Source organism: Melanotaenia boesemani, chromosome 22 (assembly GCF_017639745.1).
Source record: "Melanotaenia boesemani isolate fMelBoe1 chromosome 22, fMelBoe1.pri, whole genome shotgun sequence".
NCBI lineage: Eukaryota > Metazoa > Chordata > Actinopteri > Atheriniformes > Melanotaeniidae > Melanotaenia > Melanotaenia boesemani.
The window spans coordinates 6,227,726-6,250,186 of NC_055703.1; the positions used below are offsets into that span (position 1 = coordinate 6,227,726).

The following is a 22,461-nucleotide window of genomic DNA, read 5'->3' on the forward strand; positions in this document are numbered from 1 at the left end:
ATTCATATTTGTGATGTTTAAGATATGAGATGAAAAATCATTGAACTAGATTAAAAAAAAAAAAAAAAAAAACATTTCTCAAAGTAAGATTGTGAGGGATTTGCATATTTCTTCTTCTATAGTCCATTAGGAAACTTATTTCAGCTGCTTGTATCGGCATTTTCATTCTTTTGGTTACTCCCCAAATCTCGTGACCATAGGTGATAGATGGAACAAAGACAGACCCGGAGGGAGCACTCCACCCTTTCTGGTTGAGACCCATGGTCTCAGATTTAGAGGAGCTGACTTTCATCCCACTGTGAGCACGTTTCACTTTGTCCTGGGAATACAGATACGGCTCTAGATTTGGGCTTGCAGTGACCTAATAGCCTGCAACTGGCACCCCATACTCTGTCAGCATCCCTGATAGAATCAGATGAGGGGCACGGTCTCTTCTTCAACTCCAAGACCACAAAGCACAAGTAGACTAGAAGCTCAGACTCCCATTTCCCATTACCTACTGGGCAACTGTGCAAGGGTAAAGGTCTGGTCCACTGTTTCACATCCTAGAAAAAAAACACTGCTCCAGATAGCTGGAGCAAACTCCCCAGCCCCTCTGTGACGTCCACCAACTTAGTCAGCCACTCCACATGTTGTCACAGACCTCTATGCAACGTTGAAGATATGTGTCATCCAAGACAGCTGTATAACATCCATAGCATTCAGCAAAGGGATGAGCACGTCTTCCCCCGAGTCTTCAGACTCTGCCGCCTTTGTGGCCGGATTAAGAAGATCCTCATTATGGTTCATTATTCCCATTTCAGGTCAGCAGTTCTTCACCAAGGCCAAGAGCTACCTGGGATGGACTCTGCTTTCCCTTCCTGAGACCTATATGTAACTTGCAACACATTCCTTTGCTACTGTCCTGAATGTCAGAATATCTTCTCAGCCAATAAAGTGGGGAAAGCTTCGCAGGCCCTGAACTTGTTTTGGAATTTTTTGCAGGCCTGAAATGCAAAAATGGATGTTTATTTACAAACTAAATTAAATTAAGAGACAAACATTTAATTTTTTGGGTTTTTGTTATATGCAGTTAAAGTGTAAAATTTACTATTTTTTCTTTGCATTTTCCATCCCATCCCAATTTTTTCTGATTTTTGGTTGCATAAATTTTAGCTGAGTTTTTAGCCCTCTTGTAGTGTTTTTATACCATCCACACAGACAGTAGTAGTATTTTTTACATTATCACTCAACATATGCGCATACATTTTCTTCTGAGGTGAAGAAATGTGTTTTCTGACTGGTTGTAGAGTTGGACGCTGCTCCGAGCATCTGTTTTATCATCTGTTCAGTCCATTTGACTGAGTCCTAGAGAGACGAAGCTTGCAAGCTTTATCCATCAGATACAGGTCTGAATAAAAATAAAGCTTTAAACTGTCTGAACAGCAGCAGGTTACAGCTGGTACTGTAAGTCGGCTACAGGTGTGGATAAGAGGGTCTAAGTCCCAAGGGGCAGCAGGTGTCCAAGCCCCTGGAAGAACCTCTGTACGTTTGTAACATAGAAGTCAATGTTTTGAGTGAAGTCGGTGCAGATGTTGGAGTAAGTGTCCACCAGGGTGCAGTAGAGTGCAGTCCCACCGATGCTGATCACCACAGTGACCAGACACAGCAGCAGCAGAATAAGGCAGGAATCTCCACCAACCTCATCTGCAAATAACAGATGGACAGATGTGAGGCGTGGCTTTGCAGAATAAAACTATTTTATGACAGATTTTATGTGGCACATGTAGGATTTCATCATCAATCCTGGAACCCTTGAAGATGATTTTACAATGTCAACAGCTCTGCTTTCTTAATCATTAATTAAACAGAAGATTAACTAAACACAGTTCACTGGGGTCTCCATGTTTGTTGTGCCATACCTTGTTCTATGCCGTCCTCCGGCTCAGTGAAGCGAACTTTGCGTTTGGAGCTCTGTTTAACAGTATCGTTGCTTGGAGGAGGAAGCCCATCCAGCGATGCTCGCCTCCTTTTCAGGATGGAGACAAGACCATCTGGGGAGGAGTTCTGCAGGAGACAGAGATGAGGAAAATGGGAGTGGATGCCTTTCTGCAAGCTATCAAACACATCTGTCTGTGGTTGGTATGTACAACAGGCCTGTGGGATGGAGGCTACATATGAAAGACTTTCTGAGTTTTAAAGTTTTAGCACAACTTTGCAATGTTTGTTTTATCTACAAACATTTTAATAAGTTAAGTTATTAAAAGAGCAAACAAAGAGAAATATGAAATCATTTATTTGGAAAACTGCAGAACTCAGTAAACACGCATTTGCTGAATAAAAACGGAGTGAAATTTGACTCAATTATGACTAAAAATGATATATTTTTTTTAAATGTGTAAACCATTTTGTGAGTAAGTGTGGGTACTTGTAAACCTGTGTTCAAACACAAACAAATATCAAGTAGTTTAAATCAGTTTTTGGCAGATGATGTTGTTCTTTTGGCTTCCTGAGATCTTCAGCCTGCACTGGGGTGGTTTGTAGCCGAGTGTGAAACAGTCGGGATGAAAGTCAGCTTCTCCAAGTCTGAGACCATGGTTGTCAACCAGAAAAAGGTGGAGTGCTCCCTCTGGGGAGGAGTTCAAGTATCTCTGGATCTTGTTCATGAGTGATAGTAGGATGGAGAGTGAGATGGACCAACACAGTGAGGCTTGGTCAGCAGTACTGAGTCCGCCCCTGAGGTGAAGCCAAAAGGCGAAGCTTTCAATTTACCTGCTGGTCTTTGTTCCAACTCTCACCAATGGTCACGAGATTTGAGGAGATTTGAGTAATGACCAAAAGAATGAGGTATACAAATGGCTGACATTAGCTTCAATTAGAAGGTGGCTGGGCTCAGCCTGAGGGATCAAGTGAGGAGCTCACACATCCAGAGGGTGTTTGGAGGAGAGCTGCTGCTGCACCGTATTGAAAGGAGTCAGTTGAAGTGGTTTGGGTATCTGATCAGGATTCCCCTTTGAGTTTTTTTGGGCACATCCTATAAGGAGGAGATACTGGAGCAGACCCAGGACACACTGGATGGATGGATGGATGGATGATCTGGCAAACTGTTCTGAGATGTCTGCTGTGTAATATCTGATTTTGAACAAAAGCCTGTAAGAGACTTTTGTTTACAAAATGTATCTCCAGTGTGAGGTCAAGAAGAAGAAGAACTCTGATGAGCAGATCTTTAAACACCATTTGCATGAATGAAAACCTTTTGACCGGATCAAAATGTTCAGAAACTCGAGGGCAGAAACAAAGCGCTGCACAGTCATGCTTACCCCAGACAGCGAGCCATCTTGATGCTGTCAGCCTCATTCGCTGACATTATTTCTAAGTCAGTTATTCTTTAAGGTCAGCTTAATGTTTCTCTGATTTAAGGACAATGTTTTTGTGCTTTCTGCTTCTGTGTGAGACCACGTCTGTGGTCAGTTGTCATAAAAACAAAATACAGGGGCCAAACCTGAGGATGAAGCTCACAGCATTTGACCCAAATGTGTTTGTGTTTATAAAAACAGACTTAAGAAGGAATTTGGTGAGAGGTCACCACTCACTTGTGTTAAAGCTTAAGTACCACTTCTGGTGCTTTTCCCCTTTAACAATGTGTCTGCACCTTCTTTGAACTGTGCTTGTCTGAAAAGAATCAGACTGTCTTACAGTCATAATGGTGGTACTTGAAGTACTTAGTATTTTCTAAAGTTTGGGAACCACCGATCTGGAATATCTGGATACGGTCATTACAGACAACCTCTTCTTGTCCTTAAACACCACAGCCGCTGTTAAAAGGCACAGCAGCAGCACCTGCACAGAGGCTGCTGGTGGCTTTTGATCACTCTGTGGTAGAGAGCATTTTAAAAGACTGTCTCACACTGTGGTTGCTGGAAGCTCTGCAGCTTAAAAAAAGAAAATCACCGGCTGCCTTCTCCCCTCCCTGCAGACACCCATGGCCACTCCAGCACTAAAAACATTATCACAAACTCTTCTCATCCTGCATTTCACCTGTCTGGCCTTCTGCCCTGTGGAAGGCGACGTACTCTCACCTTGCTCATACCAGGGTGGTCCCCCCTTACTTTCAGAACTGCTTTTATTCTTTGTGTCATAGATATAACAAGGTGAACATTCCTCAGAGGTTTTGCTCCATATTGACATGACAGCATCAAACAATTGCTGCAGGTTTGTCGGCTGCATCCATGATGAGAATCTCCCGTTCCACCACATCCCAAAGCTGCTCTACTGGACTGAGATCTGGTGACTGTGGAGGCCGTTGGAGTCCAGTAAACTCATTGTCATGTTCTAGAAAGCAGATGGATCTGAGCTTTATGACATGGTGCATTATCAGAAGATGCTACACTGTGGTCATAAAGGGATGGACACGGTCAGCAACAATACTTGGGTAGGCTGTGGTGGTTAAACCAGGCCACGTTGGTACTAAGGGGCTCAAAGTGTGCAAAGAAAATATCCCCCACACCATTACACCACCAGCAACCTGAAGCATTAATCCAAGGCAGGATGGATGCATGCTCTCATGCTGTTTACACCTCATTCTGACCTTACTATATCAATGTGGAGCTGAAATGGAGACTCATCAGACCAGCAACGTTTCTCCATCTTCTCCAGTGTTGGTGAGTGTGTGTGAATTGTAGCCTAAGTTTCCTGTTCTTAGCTTACAGGAGGCACCCGGTGTGGTCTTCTGCTGCTGTAGCCCATCTGCTTCAAGGTTGGACGTGTTGTGTGTTCAGAGATGCTGTTTTGCATATCTTGGATGGAACCAGTGCTTATTGGACTTCCTGTTGTCTTTCTATTATCTCCAACCAGTCTGCTCATTCTCCTCTGACCTCTGACATCAACAAGACATTCTGGTCCAGACAACTGCTGCTCACTGGATATTTTCTCTTCTTTAGACCATTCTCTGTAAACTCTAGAGATGATTGTGTGTGAAAATCCCAGTAAATCAGCAGTTTCTAGAATACTCAGATCAACAACTATGCCACGTTCAAAGTAACTTAAATCTCTTTTCTTCCTCATTCTGATGCTCAGTTTGAACTTCAGCAGGTCTTCTTGACCATGTTTACATGACTAAATGCATTGAGTTGCTAAAAGTGTTAACAAGCAAAGAGAGTGTATAAACTAATGCTGTTGTCTGCAGCTTAGCTATTTCCTAGACATCATTGTTTACGCTGACTTAGGACTGAATAAGAAGTGAGCTGTCTGACTAAATGACTGTAATACTGTGGCTTGGAATGTTCTCAGCTCTGTTTTTGTCATAAACCCAGCAGATGTGGACAAGACTTGTTGCCTTTACTATCCCCATGTATAAACACCAACATTCGGCATTAAATCCTGAATAGTTCTATAAAAAAATTACAGATGATTCCTTCAGCTCTAACATATGGTAGATATTTCACATAAGGGCAATGCTAGAATTTGCCAGGAGCTAATTCTGCGTGTTAATATTTAATTTGTACATTTAGTTGTTTAATCAAGAAAAAGCTTTTCTAGTAGAGTAACTAAAACCTACAGGAAGTACAATACAGCATGCAGCAAAGAAAAGAAGACTGTTCCAGTTAAACCTCCCCTGGATTATATAACAGTCATGATCTTGATCACATCAACGTGGGGCCCAGCTTGTTTGGAACAGTTCAGATTTCACCTACAGCCACATCCCTCAGCTCTGTGTCAGAACCAGGATATGATGTGTTGGCTCAGAGCCCAGCTCGATAATAACACATTTGGCAGGGTGGACATCTCAAGTGTGAGGCCACAGCAGTGAGCATGGGCGGAGGCTGACGATGATCTCACTAAGGGACTGGGAGTGTGCCGGCAAAGGCAAGGGTTGGTCAGGATGAAGGACGTAAACAAATATTCAGATTTTTTTTCTGCAGGAGGGAACAGCAGCAGATGAGACGAGAGGAGGGGAAGAAAGAAAGTAGATGCCTGCAGACGATGATGAATGGACGAAGAGTGAAAAGTAAAGAAGGCAGGATAGGAAGATGGAACAGATTTAAAAGCATGCAGGGATATAGGTAGAGCAGGAAATATACTTGAGTCATCTTTAAATCATTTGCGATGGATTTCTATTAGATGCTAAAGTATTTCTGGAGTGCACTTACTGGCTCATAAATAGCCTCCTCCAGCATGACTAAGCAGATGGAAAAGTAGATAAACACTTGACATGAAATAAATTCTCACCCCTTCTGTATGGGACAGTTTGGCCAGGTCCTTGTCTGAGGCTTGGGGTACTCCTATTGGCCACTCCACCTTCACCTCCTCCTCCTCTGGTGTCTCTTCACACTGCTCCTCTTCTTCCACTTGTCCTTCTTCATATGCCTCTTCCTTTCCATCCACCTCTTCCTGGCCTGTCTCTTGTTCTTTCTCTTCATTGTTGTGTGTTGGTTCAGACTTGACGGCTTAAGTTTGGAGGAAATAAATTAAATAAACTGAAATAATTCATGTTTTTTTTATTCTGCATATGAATATTGGCTATAGTGGTGCAAAAAATGTTCATGTTATCTCTGAAGACTGAATGGTTTTGGCTCAAATTCTCCAATTTTCCAGAGTTTAAAATGAACTGAAGTGATCAAATAGATACTAACAATATGCTGCTAGCAAAGTCCAGTTTTTGTTCTTAGTTCAGTTAGAAGTAATAGTATCCCTACAAAAATCTAGTCACCTGCAGCTGTAATTTGTAGCTCAGCTACAATGATAATCATACTAAACGTACAAACTATAATTATACTATCATCTTGATTGTGAATTGGTTAGCATGCAACTAGCATTTAGCTCAAAGCTCAGTTGTGCCCTAATATGGCTCAAAGCCGCAGGTGTAAGACTGTAATACAGACAATGATAAGTAAAAACATCAGAAATGCTGCCTAACATTGTGCAGGTCCTCATTTCCAAAATAAACAACCCTGACCTATTTGAAAATTACTGCTAAAAGAGATGAGCCGCTGACCCTTTCATTGCTGTAGCTTCAGTGGTGAGGTCATGAACATTTTTGGCAGAATATAAAATTCTGCAATCTTGCAATATTTTTCCATTAAGAGTCATGTGGTCTGCAGCAACGTGTAGTTAGGTGTACTTGTCATTATAACATCCATATGAAGCCCAGGAAGGGCTGCACAGTGGTTAGCACAGTCACATCTTAAATGCTGTTGGTTTATATTAGGGATGTGCATTTTTAGTCATTTTTTAAGTTGGCTAATAAGACAAATAAAAACTGATTAGTCATGATGTCATTAGTAATGCATGCCCTCCACCCACACAAGAGTTTTTTGTTAGAAGATTTTGTGAGCTCTAGTGGTCTTTAATGTATAATAGGTAAACAGGAAAGGGGGTATTATACTGAAATGAGCCCCAGGCTGGGATTTAAACGGCTGCATTGAGGAGCAGCTGCTCTACCAGATGAGCTAAACACCTTCCCAACACCAGTGCTGAGCTACAACAAAACCATTTTTTAGTATCTTTCAAAGTCTTGTGGTGCAACATTTTAATGACAGTTTAGTAAGTCGTCATCATGCTGGTAGAAATGCGGTGAGCTAGCTTCATCCTGCAAAATGTGCATTTCACTTTGTTGTCCAGTTGATTTAAATACTGCCATGCTGCTTCCACTATAGGTGCAAACTCCAGCAACAGTAACACTCAACACTCGGCTGCCAACAAGAGGAGCTGTGGCACCTATTGCCGAAGTTTGAGGCAAAAAAATTTACTTTTGCCACTAAATGAGCAGTGTCTTACAGCTAACTTTGTCTGCTCCAACTGCACTCAGACATGGACGAACACTCAGCGCTGCATGTCTCTCTCCTTCTGTCGTTCCACCACCTTGTCAGCGTTCAGTCTTAAAGGGGCCATACCATTCTTATAACCCAACTCTGTAAACAACATTTCCATGTCTCTGCAAAGTGAAATATAATGCTTCTCCTGCTCCAAACAAAAATGAGTCAACACTTAAAAATAGTAGTCGACTATGTGCACAGTTCTGACTGACTCATTAGTCGTGCACATCTCTAGTTCATATATCAACTGAGTCTTTCTGTGTAGAGTTTTCCTTGGGAGAGAGTATGAGCATGCATCTTTCTCTCTATGTTAGGCTCCAGCCCCTCCACGAGCCTTAACAGGCTGAAGTGGGTATAGAAAATGGACAGATGAAAGTCAGGAGCCAAGCTAAAGACGCTCTAATCAGAGGATCATTTTATTCCCATAATGCACTCTCCTGCTATCTTTTCCCCATCACGCCAGACCACCCTCTTTTAATGCTGCTACTGCTCTGATGTCCGTTCTCTGCCTTTTTTGTGCTGGAAAAAAAAAACAGTATGAACATTCTAGCAAGTTCTTTTGTAATCAATCTTTTGTATCACAGCTAACATAAAGGTTTTTAATCAGTTTGTTCTGCAGCGGCTCTATTAAGTACAAACGGAGACTTATTTTCACTCTCTACATGCATCAATAAGACTTGGGCAACCAGTGACCTTGTCCCTGGTTCATCGGTTGTTCTTCTACTTTTGATGCAAGCTGGCAGCATCCTCTGCTTTTCTGGAGATGGTCTGACCATCATGTAGCTATCATATCCCCTTCCAACTCATCCAGTTCAAGAAGTGGTTGTTTACCTGCTGCCTAATTTATCCCACCTATTCTCAGGTGCAAGTGTAACAAAACAATCAGTGTTTTTCACTGTATTGTTCAGGTTTTAATGTTGTGGCTGTAACAGTGTTTTTACCCTCATTCTCGGTCAGCGTTGCATTCAGTTTGGTCTGTTGAATTAAACACAGTCAAGACATTTTCAGATGGAAAAAGACTGAAACTGATGTAAAAAAATTTTTTTAAAAAAGATCAGCACACAGCATGAAAGTTTAAAAATCTTACTTGGCCAACACTGATGGATGGTCTGAGTGCCAGGGGGAGAAAGAGATAAAGAAAAGACAAAACAGAGGAAGTCAGGCAACTTCAACAGATTCTTGTTCCTCTTTAAATCCAGTTCACCTGCAGGAAATGACTCCTCCACAGTGTCTGGCAAGCAGACCTGCAGTCTTTGCATCTATACTATACTGCAGATTTATTTTCTACGCTATCAAAATGTTGATTTTCCTATTTACACCTATGTTTGTTTCTAGCTTTATTTCATACTCGTGTTAAAAAGTCTTATCTTAGTTCACGACTGCTTGATGTTTCCACATCAGAGACAAAGACTGCAGCTGCTTACACAGTGTGACAGAGATGAAGGTAACGACTGAAATGGAGCTGGCATGTGAGGAATGTGCTTAAGATACATTTACTGTTTTGAGTTTTCCCTTTCTGCACACCAGGACTCCAGATCAAAAACTTCATCTTTCAAAGTATGAGTGTTATTGAGAAAAATGTTGCAGTGTGAGGAAAGTCTGCTGCTGTTTACCTGAGGTGTGTTCTGCAGATGTGGTTCAGCGTCTCGATGTGTTTCTCACTGATAGCGTCTGTCTCCACAGACAAACAGCTCTCAGCAGCTTTCTTCTCCCTCAGCTGGCTTTCTGGGACACAAGTAATGCAGATGCACATGGAATAAATTATCCTCTTTCAATTTATATCAATGTGGTACAGAATTATGCTGTGAAACAGATGCATGCAGTACCCCAGTTCTCCTGCAGGGCGGTGAGGTTGGAGAGCAGACGCTCGTGATAAAGCTTCTCCAGCTGTAGGAACTGGATAGCCCACTGGTCTGATGGCATTACCAGTTAAAGAGAGAACACGCACTGCTGCACATTTTTCTTCCAATCTCTGTTAAACTGGTATTTTGTTAAACTGGTCATGTTGATTAGGTCGGCTTCATCACATGGGCTATAAGACTTGTAAATAGAAGAGATTGTGAAGATTTGCCTCTACATAACTAGTGTGGACCATGGGCTCCTCATGTTAATAAAACACATACATAAAACACTGCTGACTCATGATTACACACTGATCCTGCTTATAAATAAAAATTAAAGAAAAAACATCAGCTGTAAAATAAAAAAAGGCTCATACAGGATCATAATTTCATCCAAATTTCAGTCTATAAAAGTAAAATATCAGAAGCAAAACTTTATCATAGTGATCATATTTCTCCAGTTTCAGCTTCTCTTCATTGGCTTTCTGTTAAACCCAACTGTTTAAATTTGGCTTGGTGACCCTTTGGGGGTGTTGGTTTTGCTTGAGTGGAATTTTAATGTTGCTCCATAAAAATATTTCCAAATCAGAAACTCACATCCCAGTTTCTCCCCCAAACATCTGCAGCGCTTCACCCTGCAGGGCCCGTATCTCTTCCCAACCCCTGAATCTTCTGTTTCTGTACATCATAGATTACCTCTACCACTCTTTCTCCCCTCAGTCATAAACACACACTGGCAAGACAGACAGACAACTGTTGCCAAGGCAACAGCACAAACAGCACCAGAGGAAACTACAACTGCAGTGGCTTAGGGCCAAAGTATGGGGAACACCCAGTGCCAGAGAGGCAAAACCTACAAGACATGCAGTGATGTGACTGAAAGAGGAAAAAAAAAACAACAGGCCGGTTTTTTGTCCTTTCGACATTTTACATTTTCTCTCCAGACTGATGAGCAGCGTTTACTGTGTCTCTGTAGGATTTAAATTCATTCTTCATCAGACCACGACATGACCTAGAGCATGAAAACAACATGTAAATCTCTAAATCTGTTCTGTTTTATGACCCGAACAATCAACTAGAAGCATTTAATGGCACACAGTTTATATCACACTCCTACATTTTCATAGCATGTGCCAGTCTGGCTCAGTCACGATTCAGCTGGAAAATATGAAACTGTGAAATGTCACATTGCATTAAAAAAGAGATATGCAGTTGCTTTGCACTTTAAAGGATACAGTCCTCTTTCACTGAGTAAGCCTCTGCAATCTAAGAAAAAAAATATCAAGGATTAAACAGGAAGTGAAGTATACTGATTTAAAATAAGTCATGTGACAGCATTTCTTTTGAAACATGCCATTAACCCTTGACACATCAGAACACAGATTGACCTTAAACCACATTTCTGTGTGCTTCAAATTATGCTGTCCAATGTTAATCAGGCTTCTATAAAGTGTAGATTTTTTTTGCTCTGAAATCCCTTCAAAGATGAGGATCACATGGCTTCATCATACCAGGAAACAGCAAACAACCTGTGAGACATAGAGTCACATGAATCTTCTTATGATCTGGATTAACGCGTCTCTGTGGGCTTTTTTTCCTTGTCCAGATGCCTTTACCTTCATCTCCACCACCAGTAGACTAAGTCATGTAGACAACTTGGAAAAAGACATGCTTATCTCCCATGAACACTTTTCTTTTTAGGGTTGCATCTTGTGTTCATTTTCAGTCCGGTGCAGAATATAGATAACTTGTTTTGCTTAAATAATGAATCCATAATCCACTTATTATTTCAGTTATAGTTTTATATATCATTACACTGTGTCTTTGGTGGCCTGAAGATATTTCTACATCCCTAACTTAAAAAAAAGTGGGACACTGTGTAAAATGTAAATACATCATATTGGAATGATGGACATACCTCATGAACTCATAATTTATTCCCAGTAGAACATAAACAGCATAACAGATGTTTATACGGAAACATTTTAACATTTCATGGAAAATATGAGCTCATTTTGAATCTGTTGGCAACAACATGTCTGTAAAAAGGGGCAACAAAAGGCTGGAAAAGCAACTAAAACCAATCAAAACCAACTGAATGAGCATTTGACAATTAGTTAGGTTAACTGGCAAAAATATATACCCATGTCTGGGTATAAAAGGAAGCTAAAGGAAGAGTTTTATTAATCTGTGACAAACTTTTAAGATCCCACCATCTACAGTGTATAATATCATCAATCAGCAAAATAATGGGCCTCCCTCAGTCCTCAGGGTCTAAATGAGCAGCAGGAAGTGAGGAAAGCCAGAGGCATTGTGGGAAACTGGAACCACCTCTACACAGGGGCTGTGTCCGAATGTGCACCCTATTCCCTACATAGTGCCATATATAGGGGCCACGCAATTTTGTAGGGGTGTCTGGATGTCTAGAGAGAAAAAAGTAGGGCACTCAGAATTACCCACAATGCATCTTGAAAAGTAGTGAGCATTGATAATCACTAGACTGGTCTATATAGACCACAATGCATTGCAGGCAGAAGCTCAACATGGCGCAAGGAGGCAAAAACCATTTTTTATTGAATAGATATTAAACAAACAATTAAATACAACATAAGGAATAAAAATTAAAAATATTTAAACTTTGGATTGGATTTGGAATGACATCTTGGTGGGCGTTGTGGTTGCCATGGTGATGGCTGGTAGTCACATGGTCTGCAGCGAGGGAAAAATAGGCAGCTCCATGTCGGAATCGCCAAGAGAATGAGTCACTATGTAGTGTGCTATATAGTGCAGCCCTATGTAGTGAACAAGGGGTTAGGGCGGTCTGAGATTCAGAACCTCAAGACTTAAAGCAAACAGATACAGATCATTTCATTATTTTTATGATTTAATTGAATCATTATTTGTTTTGTAGTTTGTTTTTTTTTGTTGTTTGTTTTTTTTGTGTGTGTTTTATCTTGAACATTTTTAATTATTTAAAGTTCATTTGATGAATTGTTTCCTTTTTAAATTTTCATTTTAATTGTTTTATTTCCTCTGTTTTTTTATTGGTAATTCCAGTGGACAATCATGTTTGATGTGTGTGAGTGGATTTTATTGTTTAATGGTTTGATATTGTGAGGACCTGTATGTACACCAAGTTTCCCCATTAGGGACAATAAAATTACTTGAACTTGAACTTCGAACAAAAGATTTAAAGAATTAGGAGAAATCTCTGTGTGCGTGGGACAAGACTGAAGGTCAAGATTGAAGGTTGGTGATCTTACGTTTAAAGAGAGGAGAGAGAGCATCCAGCTTGTTATCAGTGGACAGGTGAACAGCTGCATCTCTGATGGGATGGGGCTGCATTAGTGCCTATGGTGTGGGCAGCTTCCACATCTGTGAAGCTCCATCAATGCTGAAAAGTACATGGAGGTTTTAAAGCAACATCTGTCCCCATTCAGACAACGTCTCTTTCAGGGAAGGCCTTGCAGATTTCAGCAAGACAATGCTGAACCACATCCTGCATCCATCACAGCACCATGGCTTCCCAGGAGAAGAGTCCGGCTGCTGAACTGGCCTGCCTGCAGTCCAGACCTTTCACCAAGATCACCTGGAACTACTTTTTATAGATGGTGTTCTTTTGGAAATAAAATATGGATTTATGAGATTTGCAAATTTGTTTTTATTTACATTTCACTCAGTGTCCCAACATTTTTTGGAATCAGAGTTCTAAATCAGTAATTATAACTACTGTACTGTTGTTTTTTAGAGTAGTATCGATATGTAGCATTTTATATGTTAGCAGTAGAAACAATAAAGTGACAAAAACAGACTCATTGTCAGATGAATACTGTGTACATAAATAACGCAGGCGAACATTGTGCACACTTCTAATTGTTAGAAAACACATGCACGGACTGAATTATCATTTTTACACATTAATGGATGTGTCAAGAAGCCCTTCCACACTAAGAGCTATTTTCTTGTTAAGCAGTGAGAAACCCTAGTCAACATAGTTTAAAATGTATTGGTCACAGTTGGAAACTTTTTTAATGTCAGATTATATTTTCTCTTGAAGTACTCAGCAATTATTTATGATACAGAGAATATTTTAGATCCAAATCTAAACACAAGTTGTTTAATTTATTTGTGTCTTGTGCACATGCCTTATTGATAAATCTGTGTTTGCCCTTGTATTCTCCATTAATTTTGGTTTCCAAGAGCCAAAAATTACACATACAAACCCACATGGGAGCTTGTAATCATCATTCATATTAGGATCTAATATTTCAAGTCACATATATACTATTACCTAATATGTTCTCAGAGAAATTAATTTAGCAGGTTATAGCATGGCTGACCAAATATGGAGCTTCATTTCTAAAAGATGTTGGACACCGACCAGGTCTACTAAAAGAGGTTGTGGTATGCACATATCAACAGAAATTTCATGTACTTGAGCTAGATTGGTCATAAACAACTCTGACAGTGTTACTGCGTCAGACGGTATATAACTGCTTTTGTCAAGTGAGTTGTGGCTCTGATTGCTCTGCACTGCCTTCCTTTTCCTTTCTTAGCATTTGAGGTAACACAGCTATCCCTTTGTTTCATGATTACTGCAGTTGGCAGCAACGCAAAGTAAACTGCAAGCTTCTCAAAGGCTGAGACAAATTGATAATATTGTGAGCGTTTGTAGGAAATTGTGGGTTAGAAAGTGCTGCATGCACAGCCACTGGTCTTTTACTGCAATTCTTTTCAACAAGTCACAGAGCCAGAACAAAAGTATATTTAGCACATTGGTAATTAGCATGTCTGCTGAAACCCACAATTGTGAACTGAAGCAGGGAAGCAGCAGGAAAAGAACAAAAGTGCAAAGTGTTGCCAGTTTAAATCCACACACCTGTGTTGTAATACATGCACAGAAAGTGCTTTAGACAGCTGAACTGAAACAGATTTTATAAGCAGGGCACAGAAAGAGACACTCTATAGATGCAAGCTCACAAACATATACCAAAGCACACGCCTACACACAAAGCTTTTCTGTCAGGCTAAATAAAGGCACACTGTATCCCCCTGGATTTGGAAGAATATGTTCCCCACAGTTTCTCTGAAACTATCATTCAGACACAAACACGAATACACACCTGGTGCAGGGAGTGTGGTAGCAGAGTGTAGTCACTGTTTTCTCCAAGGAACTGCAGGGAGGCCAGCAGTTCTGGGCTGGGGCTGTCTGCTCCATCTGTGGGGATACTTCCTAGAAACAAAGAGGCAATAACAAACACTGGAATAATCTGCATCTAATGTTTCAGATATTGTCACAGTCACCTGCTACATTTTTCATTTGTAGACCAATCAGAGTATCTTTGCTGTTTTGGTTCATTACTGACTTCCTGTTTGTGGGATTAATCTTAATATTGTGCTGTAAAAACATTTAATTTTAAATGTAACACAAAATTATCAGTTTACTAGTCAACCGATGTCAGATTTCCCCACTCAAAATGTTAGAGGAACATTAAAAGACCCAGTCTCAAAATCCAACATGGATACCCTGCGTATAAGAAAAGTTTGCAGCAATTACAAACTGTAGGCACTTCCCTGAGTTTGTGTTTACATATATTGCTACAATATTTCTATGCCCAAATTACTATTTAAAGTGATGTTGTTCATTGGCATTATTAACTTAAAGGACCCAAATTATAAATTTTTTAGCAAGTGAGAGAGGTGACAGAATTTTCTCATTTTTGGGCCTCACACACAGGCTATGAGGACACATATGACTGTTAGAAAACCTTTAGAAAGTGACTTTTGCGTAATATGGTACCTTTAAGCTAGCTTGTCTGTGGTTTTCTAAATAGCAACTTGAGGGTGGTCAACTTGGGTTTGACACCTTTCCTAGCTCACAGTATGCAGCATTAGAATTACATAACACACTGTTTTAGCATGTATTAGGTAAGTCTGGATGTCTAGAAATACCATAGCACAATTCTGACTTGTCAAAATAACAGTCTTAGCTTAAACATTTTAGTGTTAGCTAGCTAAAACAATGGAGGCTGTTGCTGTGGATAAGTAGAAGCTTCTCTATTTCTTGTTGGCTTCTGTCAGACTTTATAAACAGGCTCATCCTTCTTTGTCATTTTGGTAATATAGCAGTCTAAACTGTTGAATTATAATAAAATATCTTTGCCTAGAAAGTCTGTGCTCCTCCCACTTGTGTGCAATAGTTTTTCTGATTTACGTATATCTGCAACATCTTTTTGCTAAATTCAATTTTTAGTGAGATTAGCACGCTAAGTAGCTTGTAACCTATAGCATAGCTGATGTTGTAGCTATCTTAAACTAAGGAATTACATTTATGTTGAGCTGAATTACGAATGAACGTATCGATGCTCTGGAGTTGATACTTTGATATCAGCCAGTCAAAATACTGAATACTTTTTTTTAATACTGAGATACCACTCTGCTGATAGAAAACATGCCATTTGTTTTCACTTCTGAGTGTTTTAGGCAATAAAATTGCTTGCAAAGCGCCGCCACAGTTCAGTGTCACATGATTATGGTAGCCTATCAGATGTCATAATGTCATGATGATGATGCTTAGTAATGATGAGGTTTTGTTTTGATATTTTCCTGGTTAAGTGCAGTTTATTGCACATTATGGTTTATTGTATTTATAATAGTACTATTATCCATTTAATAAATGTGAATAATCTTATACTGATCTTTAGCTCAGTTGCTTTACTGTGTACAACTGTGATATTCTTTTAAGGGGCAAAAAGTATTGATAGCGATAAAAAACTATTTGGCTAATGCTAAAGAAATTGAAGAACTAATCTTGGCAGATTATTATGTTTTGAACATTGGAGGCACTTCTCTGGATATGGCGGTGCTTTAACAGACCCAATGAAATGTGTTTTCAGACTTTATGATGCTAATTGATAATTTCCTGTCTTTGCCTTTAAGTTTTAGTCTACAAATGTGTAGTATCAATGTTCTACTCTTAGTAGAAAGTCTCAAAAAGAAAGCCACAATAAACATTTCCAGCTCAAACAAACAACAAATTTTACCAAACATTATTACAAAACACACTGTATGCCAAGAGGAGATTATATCATTTTCTGGGGGTTTCCTTAACAAAAAGAAATCTCCTGTGAATTATTCAGGTTTCACAGACATTTTTGTGGTTATGATAGGAGAGATATTACAGTTAAGGAAAGCCCCACAGAAGGTTGTGTGTTGGTGTGTGTGGGAAGCATCCCCCGAGGAGATGGTACAAGCGGATGGAGACTGACAACCAATTAGTCACGATAAGTGTAAGTATGACTCTTATATAACATCATTTATCACATCCAGCTGTATGACACATGCAAACATCCAACAGTATTGGCAGTGGCCTCCTTACAGCTTAGCATCATCCTGATCTTCTTAAGCACTGCTTCTTCCAGCAGAGGGTGACAGTTTGGGTGAAACCGGGCTCCATAGATGGATGATAAGCTTTGGGTGACCTAAAAACCCTCTAATCAACACTTTTTTGCAGATTGTCTGTCCTCACAGTACTGCAGTGCTCTTTGAGATAAAATCAGTTGTGGATCATTTTAAGATGATGTCTCTGTTTTACTGGTGATATATTTTAAATGTCATTACCTCTAACAAAAAGATATAATACCCTAAGGTGCACACACAGAATCAGTGGCTGCATACTGCACACAAATAAGAGAGACAAGTGCTTTACCTGTATTATTATCAGTGAACAGTCCATCTTTTTGTGTAACCCCTTCTTCAGGACCTTTGGGTGGGCTGGTGTTTTTATTACCCATCACCTCTGTCAAAGCTGCAATTTTCTCCGCCAGGTTCCCAAAATGCTTCTCAGAGACCCTCCAGTGGTCCTTTACTGAGTCTCTCTCCTTCTTTAGGCGCTCACTGGGAAAACATTAATTGAGTTGAGTTGAGCAATTTGAGCAAATTACTTGAGAAAGTTTACTCCACTGTGAGCCCCAGGAAAAGATTCAAGGACGGTTCAACGCTGAGAGAGGGTTGAGCAGCTTCAGGTTGTGATCACTCTTGAGGAGGCATGTGATTAAATCCTGCATCACCTCTCCTGGGTGGCCAAGTGGAGAAACTTTTGAAATGTCCCCCACAACCCACTAAGGCAAGGAAGTGGAGGGTGCCTTTCCTACCTCTCGTAGGCTTTCTCGTAGTCACCCAATCCTGTGTGGCTTATTCTGCCTTTTCTCCTCTTCTCTTGCATGCAGAATTCAATGTAGCTCCATTTCCTTGTCCCAGTAAGCTGTCAAAACAATAAGACACATTTAAAAAGAAGAACAAAATATACGCCTCTTGCATGCACTATATAATATAAAGAACAAAGAGAATGTAAGCAGCACGGCTGATGAAATGCCAGTTATGTCATTGACTTAATAGGTCGTCTTTGTGTCTAAACCATGCATGGCAAAGAGCTCCTGAATCACTCTTCATAGTTGACTGTGTTGTCGAACAATTAGCAGTGAGTATGCCACCGGGAGCGCAGACAGACAGCTCTCTGTATACAGTTTTATCGTTTATAATCAGCTTTTCCATCAGAGGGTGTAGTTTGGGAATAAAGAGTGACTTATGTAGGCTCTGCAGGAAAAAAATGTACAAAACATTGTAGTGAATCATGCCACTAGTCTATCAGGTGTTTGGTTCAATGTCTGGTTGGTCTATATATTAGTGTTTGTTTGGCTTAAAGGCATTTAACACATTTTCAAGGCAACCTGTAAATAATAATAATACAAATCTGATATAATCATAGAAGAAGGCCTTTTAGAAAGTAATCTATTCAGTCCTGTAACTCTAATTAAACTTAAGTTTTACCAAACTCATCTTTGTCAAGTTTTTTTGCTACAAATAAACACCTGCATCCATTTGTTTTGACACACAAGCCCTCAAAAAGCTTACAACAAACAGTGGCTCCGTTCCTCTATTTGTTGAGTGTGTAAAGGCAGCAGCTGCAAAGCTGCATAAATGTAAATTTCCGCTTCATGTAAGTCACATTTTCAGCTTGAGTGGTCTGAGAGCATGAAAGCTGTGTGCTAGTGTGTTTACTGTCATGTGAAAGTTATGGTTTCTGCAAAGAGGAATGCAACACAAAGTACAAACGCCAGGAGCAGAGACTGACTCATAGTATATGTAGCGTTGAATTAAGAATGATGAGGAGGAGGAGGATGAAAATCTCTGTGAATCACACTGATGTTTGCTTTTACAGATTTTTCTTCAGCTAACAGATTCATGTCCTAAAACATTATTTTGACTTGGTTGTTTTTATTCATTACATCAAATAACAGTAAATTTGGAAACACAACAATACACCAAAAAGATCAATATCACTTTAATGTCTGAGCCAGGAGATTGTTAGCTTAGCTTGGGGTCATAGATTCAACAAGGAAACATTCTTCAGAGATTTTTCTCCATATTGACATGACAGCATCACACAGTTGCTGCAGGTTTGTCGGCTGCATCCATGATGAGAATCTCCCGTTCCACCACATCCCAAAGCTGCTCTACTGGACTGAGATCTGGTGACTGTGGAGGCCGTTGGAGTCCAGTGAACTCATTGTCATGTTCTAGAAAGCAGGTGGATCTGAGCTTTATGACATAGTGCATTATCAGAAGATGCTACACTGTGGTCATAAAGGGATGGGCATGGTCAGCAACAATACTTGGGTAGGCTGTGGTGGTTAAACCAGGCCACGTTGGTACTAAGGGGCCCAAAGTGTGCAAAGATTATAACCCCCACACCATTACACCACCAGCAACCTGAAGCATTAATCCAAGACAGGATGGATCCACGTTTTTATGTTGTTTTCACTAAATTGTGACCCTACCATCTAAAAGTGGAGCTGAAATGGAGACCCATCAGACCAGCAATGTTTCTCCATCTTCTATTGTCCAGTGTTGGTGAGTGTGTGTGAATTGTAGCCTCAGTTTCCTGTTCTTAGCTGACAGGAGACACCCGGTGTGGTCTTCTGCTGCTGGAGCCCATCTGCTTCAAGGTTGGACGTGTTGTGTGTTCAGAGATGCTGTTCTGCATATCTTGGTTGGAACAAGTGCTTATTGGACTTCCTGTTGTCTTTCTATCATCTCCAACTAATCTGCCCATTCTCCTCTAACCTCTGACATCAACCAGACATTCTGGTCCAGACAACTTACTGGATAGTTTCTCTTCTTCAGACAATTCTCTGTAAACCCTAGAGATGGTTGTTCAGCAGTTTCTGAAATACTCAGACCAGCAACAATGCCATGTTCAAAGTCACTTAAATCCTCTTTCTTCTTCATTCTGATGCTCAGACTATTCCATGATCCATAATCATGGAATAGTTAGAATGTCTCAGTTTTAATGTTAGATGTGTTTTCTATGCTCAGTTTAGAAAAAATAATGATTTATGAGATGTTCTGTTTTTAATTTAGATAGATAGATAGATAGATAGATAGATAGATAGATAGATAGATAGATGGATAGATGGATGGATGGATGGATGGATGGATGGATAGATAGATAGATAGATAGATAGATAGATAGATAGATAGATAGATAGATAGATAGATAGATAGATAGATAGATAGATGAGTGTAAGTATAGGCTATATAAATAATGTATTACCTGTTTTTATCTTAATTTCCATTCAAGTTGAAGTCTTAAGTTAAAGTTTCTTTATTTGTCACATACACAATGGCGAGACAATAACAATTTAATTAGTAAAACTAAACTTATTAATCGCTCAGTTAATGCAATTAAATTTAAACAAAGGCCCCAAATAAAAGCCGTACAGGTGTTTTGCTTACTGTACGTGCGTGTGCACGTGTCTCTGACGCTTTCGTGCACAAAGCCGTAGAGCCAAAGACGTTATATGGACTTTTATTACCCATTTTGTCTTTGTAACTATCTAATTTCCACAAGTCTTAAAAACAACAGATCATGCTCGTGTTAGCGTGTCTAAAGTAGGTTACCGAGTTTATTGTGTTTTTCTCATGTTATCCTCCAACCTAACGCAGCCACAACACAGTTTTTCCCAATATTTCCTGTAACGCTCCAATTAAATCCGCTCCAGGACCAGTATCCAGCATGAAAGTCAGGAAAAGAAAACATCTGTGCTGTTCATTATTGCAGATGTCATAACAAACGGGACACATAACACGGGGTAACGAGGATGGAGAGCTGTACTCACAGCTGAACATCCTGAACATCACGCCCTGGATCAGCTCGCGGTGTTTCCCTCCTCTCTCCCCGGGGCGGCCTACAGCAGGGTCCGCTGGAAGATCACTCTGTCATCTGTCCGTCTCTCTGCTTCTCTCATGCCTCTTGTTTACGCTTCAGTCCGGGGATTGTACTGCTTCCCCTCTCACTGCAAAACATATATTGCTACACGACATGCTCACTTGTTTATTTATTTATTTATTTAAGGTAGAGACCGAGGCTGCCATCTTCTGGCAGATGTGCCACACTGGATCCTGCTTTTGTCCCGGGTTATGTAACATGATAAAGCGGTTAGATGATGGGGCGTTAAGCTGATAAACCAGGCAGCAGATTACAAGAAAAATGGCAAAATGTTGCATTCATCCATTGTCACTATTAACTATTATAATATTAGTGGAGCATAAATTTATCTTTATCAGCCTGATTAGTTATTGATAACTGTGATACTTTAAATTTCTCATTGTCACTTTGCTATACTGATCTTGCAGCCTGTGTATGAGCCAGGGATGTCAAACGTACGGCCCGGGGGGCAAAACCAACCCGCCAGAATGTCCAGTCTGGGTCCAGTATTTTTTATTTATTTATTTATTTATTTATTTATTTATTTATTTATTTATTATTTTTATTTATTTATTTTTGCTTGGGGTAGATGTTGTTCAATGAGAGGAGCTACAATTCTAAATGAATCCACTAGTAGTTGTATTTTTTATGTTGATGTGTTGTTGAAAACATTTCTAAGTATGACGTGTTCTATCTTTTGTTTAAATCTGACTTAAGTTTTGTTATAAGGTGAGTGAGTTCAGGTGGTCAGGATTACTACACCAATATGGAAATTGTACAGGTACAGTATGTACACTAAAATAACTTCTTGATCGTGACAAGTTACTCTAATAATAATGCAAACTACATTTCACTTCCAGATACCTGTGATTTGGGGGCACTCACACCAGCCTTTTTGATCTGAATCCTATTCCGTTTGCTCAGAAAGTCTGCTTTGTTTGGAAAATTATAAATGTGCAAATTAAATCTGATTCAGATGAAAGACACAGACTTAATCCACCTACAAATGTAAATCTTGGACTGCCTCAAGTGAATCAAAGTGGACTACACAGCAAAGTGCATTGTGGGTCCAGCACAGGGCATTGTGGGTAAACACAACCAAAACATACTTGCGTGTGGGGCATTAGGCAGCTTAGGACAGTTGAAATGGCTCACGGTTTCACATGGAAGAACTCTGTAAAAGTTCTGATAGAAATATGGTCAACCCAAGACCACTGGTATACGGCTGCATTTACTGCCAAGAAGCAAAATTTCAACAATGACATTATCCAACAAAAAGTAGTTTCCTTACTTAGTTTAATGAGACAAATTAGTGTCAGTAATTATTCACCATCCATAAATATGATGTTTCCACATAGTTAAGATGTTAATTGTGTCCTATTAAATGCAAGAGGTCTGCCACACATATCTAGCTGACAGAATCTGAATTAGGAATATTTTAAAACTGGCATGAATCTATTTTACCAATTTACCAAAACATATTGAAGTTACAGTTCCTGAATAGCCTATGCAGCACTGTTTAATTCAGTAGTCCTGCAGGTTTTTAATGTTTCCCTGC

The 22,461-nt window shown here is 39.9% G+C and overlaps 1 protein-coding gene and 1 long non-coding RNA gene across 2 annotated transcripts; one reads left to right on the forward strand and one right to left on the reverse strand.

Annotated features, from left to right (window-relative positions):
- Positions 1-784: 784 nt before the first annotated feature.
- cnstb (consortin, connexin sorting protein b) lies at positions 785-21,093 on the reverse strand. Its single transcript, XM_041975279.1, has 12 exons — positions 20,815-21,093; positions 17,788-17,897; positions 17,343-17,530; positions 14,758-14,867; positions 10,870-10,900; positions 9,620-9,706; positions 9,407-9,518; positions 8,881-8,902; positions 8,735-8,768; positions 6,208-6,425; positions 1,902-2,046; positions 785-1,686 (listed from the first exon to the last, which is right to left on the reverse strand). The coding sequence occupies exons 2-12, from the start codon at positions 17,856-17,858 to the stop codon at positions 1,478-1,480; spliced, it is 1,227 nt and encodes a 408-aa protein (XP_041831213.1). The 5' UTR covers positions 17,859-17,897; positions 20,815-21,093; the 3' UTR covers positions 785-1,477.
- LOC121633357 lies at positions 6,345-13,729 on the forward strand. The gene is made up of 3 exons (XR_006009051.1): positions 6,345-6,430; positions 7,246-7,252; positions 13,719-13,729. It is a non-coding gene; the product is annotated as an uncharacterized LOC121633357 (long non-coding RNA).
- Positions 21,094-22,461: the final 1,368 nt, after the last annotated feature.